At 38.0% G+C, this 20,879-nt stretch overlaps 1 protein-coding gene across 1 annotated transcript; it reads right to left on the reverse strand.

Annotated features, from left to right (window-relative positions):
• Positions 1–8,262: 8,262 nt before the first annotated feature.
• On the reverse strand, positions 8,263–9,080 carry LOC148008911 (uncharacterized). The gene has a single exon (XM_087673919.1). The coding sequence runs from the start codon at positions 8,950–8,952 to the stop codon at positions 8,278–8,280; it is 675 nt and encodes a 224-aa protein (XP_087530045.1). The 5' UTR covers positions 8,953–9,080; the 3' UTR covers positions 8,263–8,277.
• Positions 9,081–20,879: the final 11,799 nt, after the last annotated feature.

A 20,879-nucleotide genomic window follows, 5' to 3' on the forward strand; every position in this document is an offset into this window, starting at 1 on the left:
AGAGATAGAGAGGGAGAGGGAGAAAAAGAGAAAGAGAGGGAGAGGGAGAGGGAGAGGGAGGGGGAGGGGAAGGAAATGAGAGAGGGAGAGAAAGAGGGAGGGGGAGGGAGAGGGAGCGAGGGAGAGGGAGAGGGAGAGGGAGAGGGAGAGGGAGAAAGAGGGAGGGAGAGGGAGAGGGAGGGGGAGGGAGGAAATGAGAGAGGGAGAGAAAGAGAACGAGAGGGAGAGGGAGAGGGTGAGAGAAAGAGAGGAAGAGAGGGAGAGGGAGAGAAAGAGAGGGAGAGGGAAGGGAAGGAAATTTAAGATAATATACGTATTGATAATGGTATGCAATGTGCTTTGCATACAGCCACGTACTTCATCAAAATGAACCCAAAATTATTGTTATAGAAGAAGAAACCCTTAAATTGAGTATAGGATGATTTCTCTCAGGTCTTATGACTATGAGTAGAATTGATTGAAATAAATTTTATTACTATAGTTATAAAATTTCATAGATGGCGCGCATTAATTTTAAAATGGATTACTTATACTCAAAGCCGAGATATAACAAAAAATTATCTACCGGGACAATGATATCGTTGAGCATGATACAAGGCCGAGATATAACATCGGAAAATCTCTCGACTACTATATACAATGCAAGGTTTATGGTCAACTTGCAACTTGACGTACATCTCCATAAAGCTATCCATTTAAGCCTCGTTTGCTGTAATGTAGATAAGATGGCAAACGAAGAAGGTCCTATTGTTCAAGACCGCAAGTCGTATCTTAATCAGCGTGTCCCATGTCCTTGCTCTCAATGCAAGTTGGCAATTAGACGAAAACGCCGATTGTCTATAGAACACGTACGACGATTTGGCGAGTTTCAATCTGAGATCATTGATCAGGCGATTGTAGACTTTCAGCAAACGGTAATTTGAAGTTAGCATTTTTTATGCATTGTACTCTCAAGCTAATTGAAAACCATACACAATAAGATTGGGTCTTGTTGGCAAATTTTGTATCCAGGGGGGTGATGTCTCGACCCAAGGGGGAGTGCACCCTTTGCGGCCAATTAGAAGAGTTCGTGGACGTGCGATGGATGGATTGCAGGAGCCAATCGACCACTCGCAAGGCCCATCTATACCGTCAATGCCAGAGGAGACATACAACCTTCCCGACTTGCCTACAATCTTGGAGCCTGAGATGGAGGCAATGATCGATGCATTGATTCCCATGGATGTTGAGACATCTGACCCGCTTAGAGAGGAAGCATCCATACCATTATATGATGGGTGCCGAGTATCTCGGTTGAAGACATTGCTTGCACTCTTAAGTGTGCAAGCAAAATACGGTTGGAGCGATACGAGTGTGACTGAGTTATTCAGGTACCTTGCACACAGACTTCATTGTTTTTTTTTAAACAGTATTATTGCAAACATGGATGGATTTTTCAAGGTGTTTTATGATTTTTTCAGGTTATTGAAATATCATATATTGCCACCTGCAAACACCATGCCTGAGTCTCGTGATGATGCACACATGTTTTACGGAAGCTTGGCATGGACTACAATAACATCCATGCATGTATCAACGACTGCATATTGTTTCGAGATGAATACGAGACTATGGAGACATGCCCAAAGTGTGGTGCTCACAGGTATCGACAGGACTTGCAAGGGCAGACCATCCCTCAAAAAGTCCTCAGACACTTTCCGCTCATCCCCCGCATAAACCACATGTTTCGCACGTCTGCCATGGCAAGCTTGACAACTTGGCATGTGCAGAATAGGTCCACGGATGGAGTGCAACGAATATCAGCAGATTCGCGCGCATGGAGCCACATTGACTCTACCTTCCCAGGCTTTGCGTGAGAGCCAAGGAATCTTCGGCTCGGTCTCGCCATGGATGGTGTGAACCCATTCTGTCTGCGCTCGACTTCTTACAGTGTGTGGCCTATAGTGCTTGTCAACTACAACATTCCTCCATGGCTTTCTACGAAGAAAGGACATCTCATCCTTAGCTTGCTCGTCCCAGGCCGCTACAAAGTAAAAAATATGGACGTGTATCTTCGTCCATTAGTCGATGAGCTTAAGATTTTGTGGGAGGAGGGGGTCACGGTGCAAGATATGAGCAGGCGCGATGGTCGGCGGTCAGCCAACATTCAAGCCATTCTCATGTGGACGATGCATGACTTTTTGGGATTGGGAGAGTGCTCAGGTGAGCAGACCTTTGTTCTCGCCGGTAATATCTATATTTTATTTCATTCAATCAAGTATTCACTAGGTCATGGATCGCCTTGCAGGTCTCGTTACCTCAGGTTATCATGCATGTCCATTGTGTGGGCCACAGTTAGACTCCCGAAGGTCATGAACCATGAAGAAGATGGTATATCAAGGACACATCGCTTTCTTGCCGGAGGATCATGAACTCAGGGAAGGTTTTCTTGGACGACCTCCAGCACGTATGAATGCTGCAAGCTGGTACGAGCTGAAAATGGTAAACCCGGATTCACATCCAAATGGAATGCGATGGTTCTCAGTTTTCTATGAGTTGCCATATTGGACCCACTTACAGGTCAACCACTTGTTGGATCCCATGCATATTTTCAAAAATGTGAGCAGCTTGCTATGGGACCACATCACAGGAAAGAGAGACACTATAGGGTCACGAATGGATTTAAAGGAGGTAGGTAAGATGGAGGCGCTTTGGCCGCAGTCGAGTGCTGAAGGGGGAGTGCAGCTTCCTCGCGCTCCCTGGGTTTTGTCTACCAAAGAAGAGCGCATTGTGAAGCAAGTAATCAAGTCTATCTGCACTCCGACGGGTATGATGCATTCTCTCAGGTCTGCATTTTCTAAAGATGACCAGATTTCTGGGCTAAAATCCCATGATTGGCATAAGATATGTCAGGTTTGTGAACAGAATGGATTTTAATTAGCGTGGACATTTTGAAATTTGAAAAGTGACCATTATTCTTAATGCTTTCTCATTTGTGGCAGTTTGTCCTACCAATCGCGATCGCGGGATGCCTAACTCCAGAAATTCGCGGGGCCATTTACAAGCTGTCGACTTTGTTCTTTTCCCTAGTTCTACAGCTAGTTTTTGGATTAATATCAACTTCCTCTTTTTTTTTTTGTATATCCTTCTCTTTTGTCTTATGATTTTTTGTCCCTACCTAGAAGCCAATACATGTGATTCTCAAAAAAAAAATCTATACTAATGAGACAAGTTCATGCATGATCAATGCTTATCTGCACATGAATTATGCTACAAAACAATAGTGTCCCTCCCCTCTACATGGTTACTTATAGTTTACGCGTTCTTTTGTTGGATTTTTAGAATGGCTAAACTAGGCATAGCGATTTGAAAAGCTTAACAACATGTTTGACAAATCATTTATATTTGCTAACACATACAATCTCTTTTATATAAGTAGAGACAAGTGCAAATTAAGAATTATAAACAATGAGTAGCACCATGGATCATAATCATTCAGAAAAATAAACAAGTTGCATACAACCAAAACAACTATATGCAAACCATAGATTCTCAAGGCATTGGAGGTGAAGTGAACCTTGAATTCTTTGAGAGGAGGTGTCTCTCCTATCCTTCAATATATATGCTCTAACATCTAGCAACACCTTGGATTGGCTCTCTCTCTTTCCTTGTCCCTGTCCCTCTCCATCTCCAAGTGCCTATTTACTTTGTGTTTGCAATTTTTTTTTTGGATTTTGGAAATGCCTAATTTTGGCATGGAAGTGTTTTAAATGATTGTAGGTCATGTATACAATTAGCTTAACAACATGTTTAATGGAGAGTTTATATTTGTTAACACATACAATCTCCTTTACACAAGCATAGAGTAGTGCAAATTAAGAACCCTAACCAATGAATAGCACCATGGATCCAAATCATTTAAAAAAACAAACAAGTTGCATACAACCAAAATAAATGTATGCAAACCAAAGATTCTCAAGGCATTGGAAGGGAAGCAAACCTTGTATACTTTGAAAAGAGGTGTCTCTCTAGGCCTTGAGTATGTGCTCTAAGATCTTGTGGCACCTTGGATTGGCTCTCTCTCTTTTCCTCTCCCTCTCCCTCTCCCTCTCCCTCTTCCTCTCCCTATGCAGGTTTACTTTCTATCTAAACTTTATTTTGTTGGTTTTTCAGAATGCCTAATTTTGACATGGTGGTGTTTTAAATTACTACAGATGTAAAATCCTATGAAGGAAGGTGTTAGATCTCCTATTTCAAATCCATGTGTGATGATGTGTTTACAGGGACAAATTTTGTTTTAATTATTCTATGAGTGTAAATAGTGCAATGAGACTACAACAAAAAGAAAGTGAAGATGCGTAGGCCATATGCAAATCTACAACTGCATCTAAACTACCCTGTAAAATAGCATATAATCACTTATCATGCCAAGCAAGCCTTACACTAATATAAATGTAGTTTTACACACATTTTAGAAGTTGTATTCTAACACTTGCTTAAACACAACTGCAAACATAAACATTGTTAAATTTAGGAACAACTAATTGAGAATTATAAAGTTTATTTTTGTCACACTTAATTAATTTTGTTAGTTTCATCTTAAAACTCATAGACAAAGACAATGTTAGATCAAACAAAGAAAACTAATTCGTATTGCCCAATTCAAATACAAAATAAAGCAATGTCAATCAGTACTTTAAACTCAAACTAAATGAAAATAACTACAAGATTTCAAAATTGTTCAAATTCTAGTAAAACTAATACACTAATGATTTACATTCATTTTTCTCTTTATATGAGACCCTAATCAATGATACCTACTCTTGGATAGTTCTCCCCTAACTAGGAAGTTTAGCATGATATTTTCTAGGTATAGAGCACAATGTAAATTCCCTAACAAATGTATCACCACCATGTATGGCATCAATCAATGTGCATGAGATTGAGGGACATATGACTTAAGAACTTATGTATCATGTGTATATTTATTTGTTTGAGATTTGGAGCCTCATTGTGAGTATGGAAAATCGATGCTCCTATCAACATTGCTTATAAACATGCTCTATAAATACACGTATTACTAGAAATTACTACCTTAGATTGAAGCTTATCATTGGTCCTCTAATTAGATTGGGTCAATGTGCAATTAAATGTGTTGTAGCTTGATGTTGTCTCAAGCTCAATCGAATATGTTGTAACTTGATATTCTGTCAAGTTTATTCAGATCAAATGTGTTCTAGCCTATGTTTTCTCGAGCTCAATCAATAATTATTAGCCAATAAACTTAGTAATCTTGATTGACTTTAGCCAATCTAAAGTTTAGAACTCCAATTTTACATTGAATCCTAAAGCCTAGATCCTAAATAGTGCAAGTGTTGAGGACTTAGGATAAACCTAAGAACTCATGTAGCATTGTCTATATTTGTATGTTTGAGATTTGGGTGCTTACTCAACTTATGGAAAATTGACCCTTCTATCAGAGTAGCACTTATGAATGTGATTCGAAAGTGTAGATAGCACCAAATTACAAGTAGCTATTGAAGAGTTCTAAATATCAATTCTGTCACACTTATTTAGTTTTAATAGCCTAAATTCAAAACTCATAAAGATGGAGATAATGTTCAAGTAAACGGGGTGAACTTCATACTAGCTCATTAAATTACAAACTAAAACAATGTCAAGCACAACTTTGAGCTAAAACTAAATAAAAACAATTATGAGATTTTAAAAACATTCAAATTCTAGAAAAATTTACAAGATAACCATTTAAATTAAAGGTTTATTCTATATACAACCTCAATCAATGATACATACTCTTAGATTATTCTCCCCTAAGTAGAAATTTTAGCATGATATTTTCTTGGGCATAGCACAATGTAACTTCTCAAACAAATATGCCACTACCATGCATGCCATCAATCCAACATGCATATGATGGAGTATTGAAGGAATATGACCTAAGAACTGATGTAGCATCTCTATATTTGTGTGTTTGAGATCTGGGTCCTCACTAAGCATATGGACAATTGACCCTTCTATCAATAGCATTCATAAACATACTTCAATAGTTTAAAGTGATATTGGAAGAGTAATAACTTAATTCTAACAATGCTACTTTTTCTTTTTTGTTGCAACACTCCATTACAAATTGTGATACCGTAGGCTTGGAGATACAATATGATAAAGGACATGGTTTGACTATACTTATCAAAAATCTATATGAACATAGGGGTATGTAAGTAATGCCTCTTTCATGTCATCTATTTTTAATTTTTGTGATGCATCCAAAAACACTTTTTAGAATGTAGAAAAAGGCAAGAGCATTTAAAAAGATACCTTGGGAAAGGTATTAAATAAATGTGTTGAGATAGAAGAAGAGTGCCCACATGGGATATTTCATAATGAATCAGCCAACATAGGGTTTACATATTTTTTGCATTAAAAAGGATGCCATATACACCATTACAAATACACCATTTTAGCATGAACAATTGTTTTTTTAATTATCATCTTTTTTTTGCAATTGACCTTATTAATTTTTTTTAAAATTAGGTTTATTTGTATTATTTTCAAGTTTCTTGCAGATCGGAGATTATTATAGTTGCATGCATTGTAGGGGGGTGCCATTTTACTTGAATTTTCTGTAATAGCTAGAAAGCAAATATAGATGAATGTAATAAGGAGCAAAGAAATGTTATTATATGATGTATGATGCATGCATCATCATGAGGAGATCCAAATCTTTCTCACAACTTACACTTCTCAAGGTACGAGCTCTATGTGCAGCATCGAGGTATGCACGATAGGGATGCCTCATATCAAGATTTATTTGGTACTTATACTTCATAATCAAATCCAAGATTTGGTAGCTTAAAATTCTTTCATTTTTGCATGCGAGCCAAACTTTGGCTTCTAAATGTCTATGCAAACTCATTTCACATTGTAATGCAAACAATAATTATTTAAATTTTAAAATTATTTTCCTTTCACATTTTGCCATATCAAGTTATATTTTGGGTGTTACTATTCATTTTATTCATATAAACAAAGCCCAAGAAAGCACATAAGGAGGGGCAAAAAAAAGGGAAGTTTGTTGCAAGCTATAGCTCTAAGAATAGTTCTGCAATTAGTAGCTCAATGGTTTTTTGCTTGTGATGAAGCACATTTATAGCCACTTAAGAATGTACATGAAAAATGCGGGCGAAGAGTGTATATATTGACATTTAAAGAACTCTGCAAATTGCAGAAGGTTTTTTGTTTAAAAACATGATTAAAGTGACACCTGTTCTTTCGTATATATACACATGAGGGGACATGATTTCTTGACATGAGAGGGTGCACGACGTTAGATGTGCCAATAACTTTTTTCTTTAGTTGAGAAAATATGTTTGTGAGGCCATCTACAAGCCTAATTCGTTGTAGTATAAACGTGAGTTTTAACACCCCCACTTAAGTGTGTTTGCCTTTCTCATCTCTGCTTTCATTGTCTTATGGTGTCCTCCCTCATGGAGCAAGTGTAAAGAGTCATGACATGTTTGAACTCGAGGATAATTCCATGATCTAGTCAAAGTTGTAAGAAACCCTGATGTTTTGGTAATACTAACGAGCCCCAATGTCCAATGCTTTGAAGAGGCCACAAAACTATTTCTACAACTTTCCATTACGGTTCATATTATGTTATTAGACTGGGGTCATGCGAACCTATGAGACCTTTTAGATGTCAAATAAATCAAGTCTGTGTGGTGTGACATGCATTTTTCTCCTACTTGCTTAACAACTTTATAATAAAGTTTACTTGGAAATGCAAGTAGATACGTATGGAAGCACTCTTATTTGGCATGCGAGCATTATGTGTGGCCATTTATTTTCTCTATAGAATGCTAGTATCGATCAACGGTGGTGGGTAAGGGGAATTCGGCCCTCACATATGCCAATTATAGTGCAAGGAATACAATAGTGCAATAATGCTCGAAGGAAGGTTTGAGTGACGAGTGTGATTGCTTTCGTGAATAATTAATTAAGAGATGCATCCATGCGCGACGGGAGCTCGAAAACACCGGCAGCAACATTAAGCTGGTATCTATGCAAATCCAACTTTACTCGCTTATATTTATTTATTGACGGGATGCAACCGCACTCAAGAAGCTGCGCCGAGCTGAGCTAATTATAACCTCATGGGGTGAAATCGCTGCCAAGCACGTCGAGGGGGAAGCTGCGGGAAGGAAGGAAGCGCAGAGAGAACTACTACTGTCAGTAACAGCAGTAGTTGGAGTAGTAACAGCATGCAGCAGCAACTAGCTAGGCCAGCACGGACTTGATACCCGCCTGGCGGCGCTGCGATTGAATGGAGGTGTTGCTGCTGCGTACCAGAACGAAGGGGAGGTGATCCTCGCTAGACAGCTTGAAGTAGATGACATCTTCCTCCGAGTAGGCGGCCAAGCCAGTGGAGTTGAGGTAGACGAGGATGTCGTAGGCTTCGCAGATTGCCCCCAGAACGAGAGGGCAGGGCAGAGCCACATCCTGGCGCTGAGAAAACTGGAATCTGTCGCTGGGCGACTGATCCGTTTCCACCAGGAAGTACTCGCCTTCTCCTTCTTGTCTCCAGGCCAGAGCCCTACCGGTGTCCGCATTCTCGATCAGCACATCGTCCTCCTGCGATACGAACTGCCGGACCTCACGGCTAATGTGGTTGAACCTATACTTTGCGCCTTCGTCGGACAAGCGCACATAGTAGGTGGAGTTGCTCTCATCCCACTCGGGAGCCAAATAGCTGCCGGCTCCCTCAGAGCCCACCGACATGAACTCGTACAGCTCTTCGCCGTAATACAAGGCGGGCGAGGTGCACATGCTCCAGTAGGGGTAGACCAAGGGAAGTTCCGGGCATGAAACCCGATGGGGTGCTGCTTCAGCCGATCCCGCGGTGGTGGTTGCTAGCATGCAAAGCTGCAGCATCGCGACCATGAGCATGAGCATCGCCTTTGTCTTGCAGTTGCTGCTTGAATATCACAACCAAAAAGGGATCAGGGGAAGAAAGCCAGAAAAAAGAAGAGACTAAGCGGATCAATGTTTAGCATATATCTTATACCCTTCTCTCCCACAAATTTAAAAAAAGAAGTCTATAGCTTTATAGATCAGCTTATAGACCTTACATTGTTTATCCAGGCTCAAATGGAAATTGATTCATGAAAAAAATACAAAGTGAAATTTTTTTCTTGACTTTTGCTTCCACTTGTGGTTCATGACTTGCGATGTTGACATTCCAAGATTTTTTAATGAAATTCTTCACTTTGACTTGTCCTAATTGAGCTCCATCCATTTCCCCCCTCAAGTTGAAGGGAAGAATTTTCATGATATCGATAATGAAGAGTATCTGTCCATCAGTGAAAATAAGAAGCATGGCAAGATATTGAATAATTGTTGAAATAGGATCATTCGGTTGTTGCTGCTCCCTTTGCACTAAACTTAGAAAAGCCTTGAGATCCGCACGATCAGAATCCAAAGAAAGAACATAATTTGAAATCATGACCTCATAAGAACCAACTAAATCCATGTGATGATGTCCCAATGCATGCCAAATTGGTTGTGTCACACTTGCCCAGGACGTTTGCAATAAGGGAATAGAACTTTGTGACTTTGCTGTCTTTAGAGAGGCAATTGAACTGTTGGAAAAGGGGCTTGAACCCTTTAAAGTTGTTGTCTTTGTAGAGAGGATTGAGCCCGCCAAAATGATTGTCTTTGTTAAGGGGATTGAACCCTAAAAAATGATTGTCTTTGTTGAGGGGATTGAACCCTCTAAAATTTTCCAACTAAGAGGAGCGACCTCTTGTATTGCTGCAGGAATGACTACTTCTGCAGGCTTTGATATTGGAGAACCACCATGACGGAAACCATAAAGGCCATCGTCTTGATTGAGAGATTCCCAGAAATTTTTGCATGCTATAGGAAATACTTCGTCTGCAGGCTTTTGAAGCATGCTTGAAATATTAGTGTTGATGGCAGGAATTACATGACTCACCATTACCTCTTTCTGTTGAGTAATGAACAGCGCTCCCCTCCAAACATCATGGTAAACAACAATAGCAGCAACAGGTGGGAAATTGGTATGAACATTGCATGGAGAATCTTGATCAGAGGCACGCATGGCCTTAAAAGTATATTGTCCTTCCACATGATGGGCTGTTGGAATATGATCCTGGTTTTCAGCAGAATGAAGCGGCTGGGAAGTAATTGTGCCATTAGCATCAACAACATGATCAGAAATATTTGCAAGATCATGAGTAGCAAGATTTTCATGGGAATAATCAATGTCTCCATCCGCAAAGTGAGTCACTGCATCACGATCATTGTGAGAATTAGAGGCATGGACAACACCAATAAAAGTAGCACCATCAGCAGCAACAGGGTCGCCATCATCATGAATCGTTGAGGTCCTGTCTCGAAAATTGATCACTCCCAAAGAAAAGAGAAAAGTGGAAATTATGGCATCATCCTCATCGCAGGCAGCAGGACCGCCCTGCTCTGATACCATGTTGGAATCATAGCCTGGGGGCTGTAGAGCATCAAGGAGAGGAGCCATGTGAGGAACCTTGAAAAAAGAACAGCAGTACGATAGACAAGAAGAGAGAATGATCTATGTGCGGAGGAAAATTATTGACTTGATTCATTTATCATTGGGCGATACATTCATTATTTGTAACTGGATGTTTGCATGATTTGAACAGACAAGTGGCTATTCATGTCTCGATGAATTTTGGATCCATTCACACCAACACTTTTCAATCACAAGCTCAGCAAGGCTCACATCGATTCATGATGCGCTGCTTGTCCTGATATGAGCCTTGCTGAGCAAGTGATTGAAATCGTTGTACTACAACGTTCAAGGCGCCTCTCTCTCTCTCTCTCTCTCTCTCTCTCTGTGGGGAAAATATTTCAAAGTTTTGATCTTGCTAATGCTGATGCGAATGTCATATTCTGTGTGTTTGTTCTATGAAGAGATAGAGCTTGCTAACTCCAAAGGACCAGCCCATCCGCTTTATCCCCTTTGTCTTTGATGATGGCGTTTGCAAGACCGTAATTGAGCCTGCACGACCTCTCTTGCTTGAAGACATGTGACCTGCAAAACATGTCATACAAAGTTCTGACGTACCTTCATACTTTTCAAGTCACTTTTCACTTTCTCTCTAGTGCACCCATGCACATTAGTGCTTTTGCAAAGAATGGATTTTCCAAAGACCTAGCCAATGGACTACCCATCCACTCTAGTGCAGTTGCAAAGAATGACAGAGTTTTTGATTACCCCTGAAAAAAAGCTCATAATGTAAAGTAATGCAATGACTTTTTTCCTTTGTTTTTTGGGATATTGTGAAAGATGAACATTTAGAGGAAGGTTCCAATATAGTGAAAGTTGGGATATTGTGAAAGATGAATAGTTCGAGGAAGGTTCCAATATAGTGAAAGTTTGAGGCCCCTTTGACTTCATAGTGGTTAGTCAAGGCAATTAGAGAATGTATGGAGACATGGTAATCATCTGGATTATGAGGTAATTGGATATCTGATAAGAACTATAAAGTTGAGAGTCCATCCCACAAGATAAGGGCATTTGGCTTCCATATCCACTTTCATAAGTCCCCTAGTATGGCCAGCCACCACCAAAATTACTCAAATAGAAAAACACATTATTACACTTCATTATATCCTCAAATATGTTTCGATTGCTGAGTATGTTGAAGTTTAACTAGAGAAAATATTGAAATTTTTTAAGAAGAAAATCTAAAAGGCCTTCAAAACTTCTTTAGATCAAATTCTTAGCAGAGTTCTTATTTACTTGCTTTGTTTTATGTGTTCAACTTACTTTTCCTAACAGAAATGTTAATGACCTCATTGACCAAACTTTACCAAAAGTTTGTCTCTTTGAGGTGGCAAACGTATCACATCAAGTGATCATATATATTTTAATACAAATAATTCATGAATAAAAAATCTAAAACTTATTGTGTGATCCATAGTTTTTCCATGTGCCAACCATATAGCAAATGCCTTATTAGCACATGAACCCAAGCAACATGGTTATAAATTAGTGTTGTCACTCAACAAACTAGTGTGGGTCTGTTAAATAGTGAACTAAACCAAAAGCATTGACTCCTCTTAATAACAGTTAAAAATCTAAATGCTTTCAACACTTCTTTTCATTCCTTCCAACACAGGGAGTACTCAAAGAAATGAGTAGAAGAGATGAGCTACAATATATCATTATGCAAAGACAATATTCCAAAGGCTCTAGAATTTCAGCTTGTAATTTAATCATGATTTTAACTAGCATGATTGACTAATTACAACATATATACTCACATGCTTATATCATAGTAAACCAAAATTATCAAAATTAAAAGTACACATAAGTTTAAAAAAAGTTTGTATTTGCTCTTTATAAGAATTTTTATAAGGATCCCATTATCCCAAGGATATGTGGAAAAGCACATTGCTTACATTGTTTTTTCTATTATCTAACTTGAAAAGAAATGGGTCAATGACTTTCCACATTGATTATAAAAGGATTATGACCATTCTACAAGAAATCCACATCTATGAGAGATGTATGTGTCTCATCTCAAGTATATTGATCCAAGTTGATCCACTCCCCTCGCAAAATTCACCATCTTCTATATCAAAAGCAAATGCATAGAGTTTGTCTAGCGATCAAATACCTATAATTAGAACAAAAAATATAGTAAGTAAAAGTGACTAACACAACAATTCATCTAAGCAATACCTATATCAATTAAATCAAAGCATATAAATCAGTTAAAAATATTTATGTAAGTGTAAGATCTCATTGGTTGACCATGTACTTGACCATCTCATCAAAATGTGTTCTTTTAACCTACCATAACCGCCCAATAGTTAACCCATCCAATTATAAAAATTATCTTATCATTATAATATTAAACATACTCAATTTCTAAAAAGGCCTTCAAAATGGCATGTACAAAGAAGGTGTTTATTAGTCCTAATTATTAAAAGAAAATTTAAACATGATACTTTTGACCATGTGACCAAAACTATGTCCCATATAAATGACACATGATAATTTAATTGAGATAATTTATACTCTATTCATAGTTTCTTCTAAGGACTAACCATTCTATTTTTGAACTAGTTATATCCCGTAGATATTTAAACTCATGAATTGTAACAAGCATTTTACCTTAATATTCCATATATACATCTCAAAAGATATATTGGAGGTGAAATCTTTATTGCAATATTTATTTTTGAGGCAAAACTCCTTTGCGAGCTGCAATGAATCTTTTTTGGGGTGTGCAATCTATTTTTGGCTCTCTTATCCTAAGGTACATGCATAGACATACACTAGTGATACAATAAAAGATGTTATAAGAGATAAGAGATTTGACCATTTGGACAAATCTAATCAAAACTAAGATGACAAGATCATTACACAACACATATAAGAGTTTATTTGAAATAAGATCTAAAATAGACTCAAGTAAATTTTGCATAGCTAGCTCAAACTTTTCATTTTGACAAGTATTCTTACACACTAGATTACAATATCTCCTTTAAACAAATATACTTAAAAAGGATATAAATAAAATTTAATGAGCTCTTTAATACTATTTTTGGTGCGTAAATCGAATGCTCGATGCGTATATACCGAGCGCCGGAAGGTCCCCAAGAATAAAAGAACTGTACTTAAGCTCAAAAAGCAAGAAGATAAACTTGCACGACATGATAAAAAGAGACAAATTGGGTACAATCTCCCCCCATGCCTTGTGTGAGCACTTCACAAGGTATGTATTTATAAAGTTATTCCTCTCAAAGCTCAAAAATAGCCCAACTTTACAATAAGCGTGCTTTAGCTTTTGTGTTTGCTTTTGTCGAAATAAAGAATAAAGCACTTGGCCAGCCCAAAAGTCGGTCTATGCCCAAATACAATGTTCCATAATGAAATATTTAAACTGTGCACCCATGCGCATACAAAATAATAAATATTTATCATGCGCTTCAGAAAGTAAGCACACCTAAATAAATATTAGCACCATGCCTTAAATAATAAGACGTACAGCCATCAAAAATGAATATTTATTCTAAGTCATTTGAATACACGCTATCGCCTAGTGCTTCCCAATGCCACCACTGCCTACTCTACACATCAACTGAAGCATTCACAACCAAGAAAAGTGAATGCGTAGTACTCTTCAACTAGAAAATAAATAAACAGGTTGAAACTATGTCCTAACCTTAATTTAATACAAGTGTACTCTAAACTCATAAACGTCCATTAATTTAAATATGTATTTTGTGGAATCACCCACATGCACATTAAATTTACATGATACCTGAAAAGGACAAGCGTCCCCGTTAACTTCTCGCACAAGAAATCCACCTTGTGTAGGAGCCATGGCAAATAAATATAGTTTTACGAAATCCACTGCAAAACCTCACAGAATCCACCATGGAATATGCCTTCTGACATTATACCCCCGGGGTGGCATAGCAATTGACCTCAATCGCTATTAGCTCAATGTGGAGCGAGCAGTGAGGGGTAAGCACTTAGGTCACGGGCGTGCATCCATTGGGCCTCTTCAACATGATGATTTTTACACTTAACCAAATGTCTAGAGTATCTACGGCCAGTTTTAATGGTCAGAAAGTCAGTGTCTAGAATAGTTTCAAATTCAAGGATTTTAATTTCTTCTTCTAACAAAGGAGGGTTTCCATAGACAGGGTGAACATGTAATTGGCCTCTAAAAGTTCGTAACAAACTGATATGAAAAGTATTGTGGATTTTCCAATGTTGGGATAGTTCTAATTTAGATGCATTCTCATTGATTTTGTGAATGATCTTGAAAGGTCCATAAAATCTAGGGGCTAACTTAACAACATGGTGTTTCTTAACACTTTGTAATCTTCTCTTTTCAATGCATAACCAAACATAATCATTAACTTTGAAACTCATAGCTTTTCTTTTCTTGTTAGCTTGTTTAGTGTATGCTTGCTGGTTGGGCTTTCACAATCATGTCTTTGACTTCAACAAAAATTGTAGCATGTATATTGGCAATATCATCAGCAGCTTTAACTTTGTTTGACAATGATGTAATAGGTATAGGAAATCTATGTCCATAAATGATTTCAAAATGTGATTTTTGTGTAGCTGTATGTGGTGTATTGTTGTATGCAAATTGAAGTTGATGCGAGGAGGCATATTCCACTGTGGATTCCGTGAGGTTTTGCGGTGGATTCCATAAAATTATATTTGTTGCCGAGGCTCATACACAAGGTGGATTCCTTGTGCGAAAAGTCGATGGGGACGCTTGTTACAACTATATATATCATCTCTCACTTGACTTGGGTCTCACTTATATATACTAACTCTACATCAATATGAATCATTCTTTGGGAGCATGTCTTATGTATCTCTCTCGTACTCTCTCTCTCTCTCTCAACATGTTATCAGAGCTATGGATGCGTACTAACAACAAGGAAGATAAGTTGTTTCATTGTTTATACTTGATTGAATTCATTGCACAAGTGATGATTTGATACATGAACTTGTTCAAATTAGAAGTATCATGCGTCTCAACTACACTCTCTTGTTCATGGTTTGCAGATTCTGCGATCTCATCTTATTTGTTTTCTCTCGAGATACATGCATGGCCAATTGCGTAATTGTTAATGGATATCTGTCTGGCCAACGTTCGGTTCCCTTCTTCCAAGGACAAGGCTTTCCTGGGTGGAAAGCAAAGATGATGCTAATTCTTGAAGGTGACGAATTATTTGATATTGTTTTGAGCGACCTGTCTTGCCCAATTCAACCTATTGATGTGATGAATGACAATTCTCTAATTACTGATGACCCGTTATTTGAACAATGGAAAATTGATCATACTGATTGGATTCGTCATGACAAAGCGGCTCGTCATTATATATTGTCTGCACTTCCTGACTCACTTATGTTGGATATCTTTCATCTGGAAACCTCTCATGTTGTTTGGGAGTATCTTATCTCAATGTTTGAGAAGAAATCGGTCATCGAAATTTTATATCTCCAAACTCGTTTAAAGAATCTTCAATATAAGGTTGGTACTTCTATGCACTCTCATATCGAGGCTTTTAAAGACATTATCAATCAGCTTGGTGCTACCGGTGCTCCTGTTACTAAAAATCAGATTATTACTCAACTTCTTCATACCATCAAAGATCCTTTATATGACAATATCATCACTATTTTGTCTAACAAGAATGATATCCACTTTGACAAAGCATGCATATCTCTTATTGAATATTCTCAATGTCATGAGCATCATTTGGAAAAATCTGATGCTGTTTTGGTCACTCGCTAACAAAGGGATTTTGATGATGCTTTTGTTGCTCGCAAGCGTCCCGCTTCACATTTTCAGCAAGGTGGACGCCCTAATCAAGGTGGTAAATCTTCTCGTCTTGCTTATCCTAACAAACATTGTTCTTATTGTGATAAGAAAGGCAATGTGGCTTCTGATTGTTGGGCACATCAATATGATGAGGAGCATGGAGTTACTACAAAGCAACCTCGCTCGTCCAAAATTTTTCCTCCTTGTGATTATTGTGCACATACAGATCATCCATCTCGTCATTGTTATAAATGCAAATATGATGAAGAACGTTCTCGAGCTTATATTGTTCAACAGACTACAACTGATGATGATCATACTCATCAGGAGCTCAATTTCGTCCATCATGATATCTCTCCACAAAAGGTACTTCATGTTCATGATGGTTCTCTACTCATCGTTGATTCAAGTGCCATTGGAAACATGACATACCAATCGCAGTGGCTTCACAATTATCATTCTCTTCCTGTCAAGAAGTTTGTTTACCTTGCGGATGATACGACTTGTCAAGTCAAAGGAGTGGGTGATTTATATCTGGGGACTGTTTCATCCACTAGAATATTAAGAGGAGTTCTTCATGTTCCAGATTTGCAAACAAATCTTCTTTATGTTGCTCGTCTAGTTGATCTTGGTTTGTTTGTTGGCTTTGATCATAATCAATGTCGTATAGAGAAAGACGAATATACTATAGCAGTGGCTCCTCGACATGGTAATCTATTTGAGCTATCATTGAATGATACGGTTGCAAATGTTGTTACTACCCCTGGAGATGCAGATTGCAAATTATGGCATCAACGATTTGCACACTTCGATTTTGCCAAAATTATTGATCTTCATCGTCATGGTCTTGTGCAAGGTATGGATCTTAAATCTCATCCACGTATGGGAATATGTGAGTAATGTGCACTTGGAAAACACCATCGTTCGCCTTTCCACACTTCTACTTCATCACATTCCTGTGCTCTCTTGGATTTGGTTAATACTGATATTTGCGGTCCTTTTCCTGCCTCAAAGTCTCAATATCGATATTTTATAACTTTCATTGATGATTTCTCACGGTACACACATGTCTATCTTCTTCGACATAAGTCCGAGGCTTTATCTATATTTAAACAATACAATATAAGTGTGGAGCTTCAAAATGGATTCTCTATAAAGACTCTTCGCAGTGACAATGGCAGTGAATATGTATCCAATCTATTTTATGACTTCTGTAAGGATCAAGGTATTCATCATGAGTTTACAGTTCCTTATTCTCCTCAATAAAATGGTGTTGCTGAGTGCAAAAATCGCACTATTATTAATGCTATACGTTGCATGCTTATACACTCTAGTTTGTCTCGAAAGTTTTGGACTGAAGCACTTCTAACATCCGTTTTTATTCAAAATCATCTTCCAACAACTGCACCTGCTGGTAAAATTCCTATAACAATCTGGACAGGGAAGACACCTTCAGTCTCTCACTTTTGCACATTTGGATGCATTGCTTATATTCATGTGCCCAAGGACACTCGACATAAGTTGGATCCTCCAGGTTTGAAGGTTATTTTTCTTGGTTATTCAGATCATTCCAAAGGTTACAAATTTTATGATCCTTCTACTCAAAAGGTTATCATTACTCATGATGCTATATTTGATGAGAAGACTATAGGTGGCACATGGTCGTCAGATGTTTCAGATGATACACAGTCTTTGCTTAGTGCATTTCCTTACTTGCTTTGTGAGTCTACTAATTCTGATGATCATAAACCTCCTTCACCTCCAAAGAAGATTGATGAAAATTTGGAGATATATGTCGATCTTCCTATTGAGATAGAGCATGGATTCTATTCTATTGAATATGATGTCTTTGATGATGCTAGGTCTGTCCAAGAGGATCCAATATCGTACATGGAAGCTATCAATTCGTCTCAAAGGGATCAATGGCAAGAAGCTATGCAAGTTGAGTACGATTCTTTAATCTCCAAAGGTACATGGATTCTTACTGAACTCCCCCCAAATCGTGTTTCTATCAAATGTAAATGGGTTTATAAAACCAAGACCAAAGCTGATGGCTCGTTTGATAAGTTCAAAGCACGACTTGTTGCAAAAGGTTACTCGCAGATTGCAGGAGTAGATTATCAAGAAACATTTTCTCCCGTTGTGCGCTCCACAACTGTTCGTATGCTTTTGGCTTTTGCAACACTATTTGATCTAGAAATTCACCAAATGGATGTTAAAACGGCTTTTCTCAATGGAGATCTTGAAGAAGAAATCTATATGGAACAACCTGAAGGTTTTATGATTGTAGGAAAGGAGCATCTTGTATGCCAGCTTCATCGTGCATTATATGGATTGAAGCAAGCCTCTCGTGCTTGGTATATTAAGAATGATCAGTTCCTCACATCTAAAGGTTTTGTTGCATGTTTTGCTGACCCAAATCTTTACATCAAAAGGGAGGACAAATGTTTTATTATTCTTGCTCTATATGTTGATGATACTATTCTTGTGTCAAATAATATTGCTTTCTTGGATGCTATGAAGAAGCTTTTATTCACTGCATTTGAAATGGTGGATCTTGGTGAGATACATTCTTGTTTGGGTATTCAAGTTCAACGACACCGACAACAAGGCATTCTTCTTCTTCGCCGGATAAAGTTTATTAATGATATTGTTGAGAAGTTTGGGTTGAGAAATGCGCACTCTGCCAACACTCCCATTCTTTCGAGCTCTACCAAGGGTACATCTACAACACGCAATGAAGAATCAACCATTCATCAACCTTTTGCTAATCTTGTTGATTGTCTTTAATTTATTGGTTTAAACACAAGACCAGATATTTTATTTGCAGCTAACTTTTTGTGATAGTATCTTTCTTCCCCTTCCACTATTCATTCGAGTGCCGCAAAACGTATTCTTAAGTACCTCAAGGGTACTAAGGAGTTTGGTCTTATTTATCATCGTCGAGAGGATTCTTCTTTATCTTCTTCAACTTCTCTTGACCTTATTGGATATACAGATGCTGATTGGGCAAGTTCACATTTATCCATGCGATCTACAAGTGAGAATTGTTTCTTTGTAAATGGATGTTTGGTTTCTTGGTCCAGCAAGAAACAACGATGTGTTGTGGTTTCTACAACTGAGGCCGAATATGTTGCTGCATCATTAGCAGCTCGCAAGCTAGTTTGGCTTCAACAACTACTTGCAGATTTGGGACATCCTTCATCATCTAGTACACCTCTTCGATGCAACAACCAAAGTGATATTAGTCTTACCAAAGACTATATACAACATAGTAAATCAAAGCATATTGCTATTCATTATCATTATGTTCGACATGAAGTCAAGAAAGGTTCCATTATGGTGGAGCATTGTCCCAGTGATCAAATGGTAACAGACATCTTCACAAAAGCTCTTAGTGAAGCCTGCTTTATTTCATTAAGACATGCACTTGGTATTGTTCCAAGTTCTTGTCTCACTGATTGAGGCATGTATCATTATATTCAAGAAAACTTTATAGTAAATCATTTTTGTATTGTAGGTATGTGTAGGGGCTTGGGTTTTTCCCTTGTTCTCCATAAGGGTTTTTTCACTCGCAGCCAGAGACCTTTGTTTGAGTGGGGATGTTACAACTATATATATCATCTCTCACTTGACTTGGGTCTCACCTATATATACTAACTCTACATCAATATGAATCATTCTTTGGGAGCATGTCTTGTGTATCTCTCTCGTACTCTCTCTCTCTCTTAACAACGCATGTCCTTTTCGGGCATCTTGTTAATTTAATGTGCAAGTGTGTGATTCCATAGCGGGTAATTCCACAAAATACATATTTAAATTAATAGACGTTTATGAGTTTAGAGTGCACACTCGTAATAAATTAAGGTTAGCATTGAGTTTTAACCAATTTATTTATTTTGTAGTTGAACACTGCTAGGTATTCACTTTTGTCGATTTAATTTTATTATTTTCTAACAATTGTGAATGCTTCAGTTGATGTGTAGAGCAGGCAGCGGTGGCGTTGGGAAGCACTGGGCGATAGCGTGTATTCAAGTTATTTAGAAGAAATTATCATTTTTGATGGATGTGCATCTTAGGCGTGGCGCCAATATTTATTTTGATGTGCTTATTTATCAAAGTGCTTGATATTTATTTATTATTTTTATGCGCATGGATGCACGATTTAAATATTTGTTATTGGACATTGTATTTGGGCACAGCCTGACTCTTTGGGCACCCAATAGCTTTAATTCTTTAGTGGGACAAAAGCATAAACAAAAGCTAAAGCGTGCTAATTGTAAATTGGGCTATTTTTTTTAGCTTGGAGATGAATAATATATAAAATACATGTTTTGTGGAGCGCTCACACAAGGCATGGGGCGAGATTGTACCCAATTAGTCTTTTGATTCATGTCGTGCAAGTCTTCTCTCTTGGTTTTTTGTTCAAAAACAGAGTTATTTTGTTCTTGGGGACCTTCCAGTGCTTGCTACGCATGCATACAACATCCGATCTGTGTACCAGTGGTATTA

Source organism: Lygodium microphyllum, unplaced genomic scaffold, assembly GCF_053477565.2.
Source record: "Lygodium microphyllum isolate KBCC unplaced genomic scaffold, Lygodium_microphyllum_v1.1.10 scaffold_47, whole genome shotgun sequence".
NCBI lineage: Eukaryota > Viridiplantae > Streptophyta > Polypodiopsida > Schizaeales > Lygodiaceae > Lygodium > Lygodium microphyllum.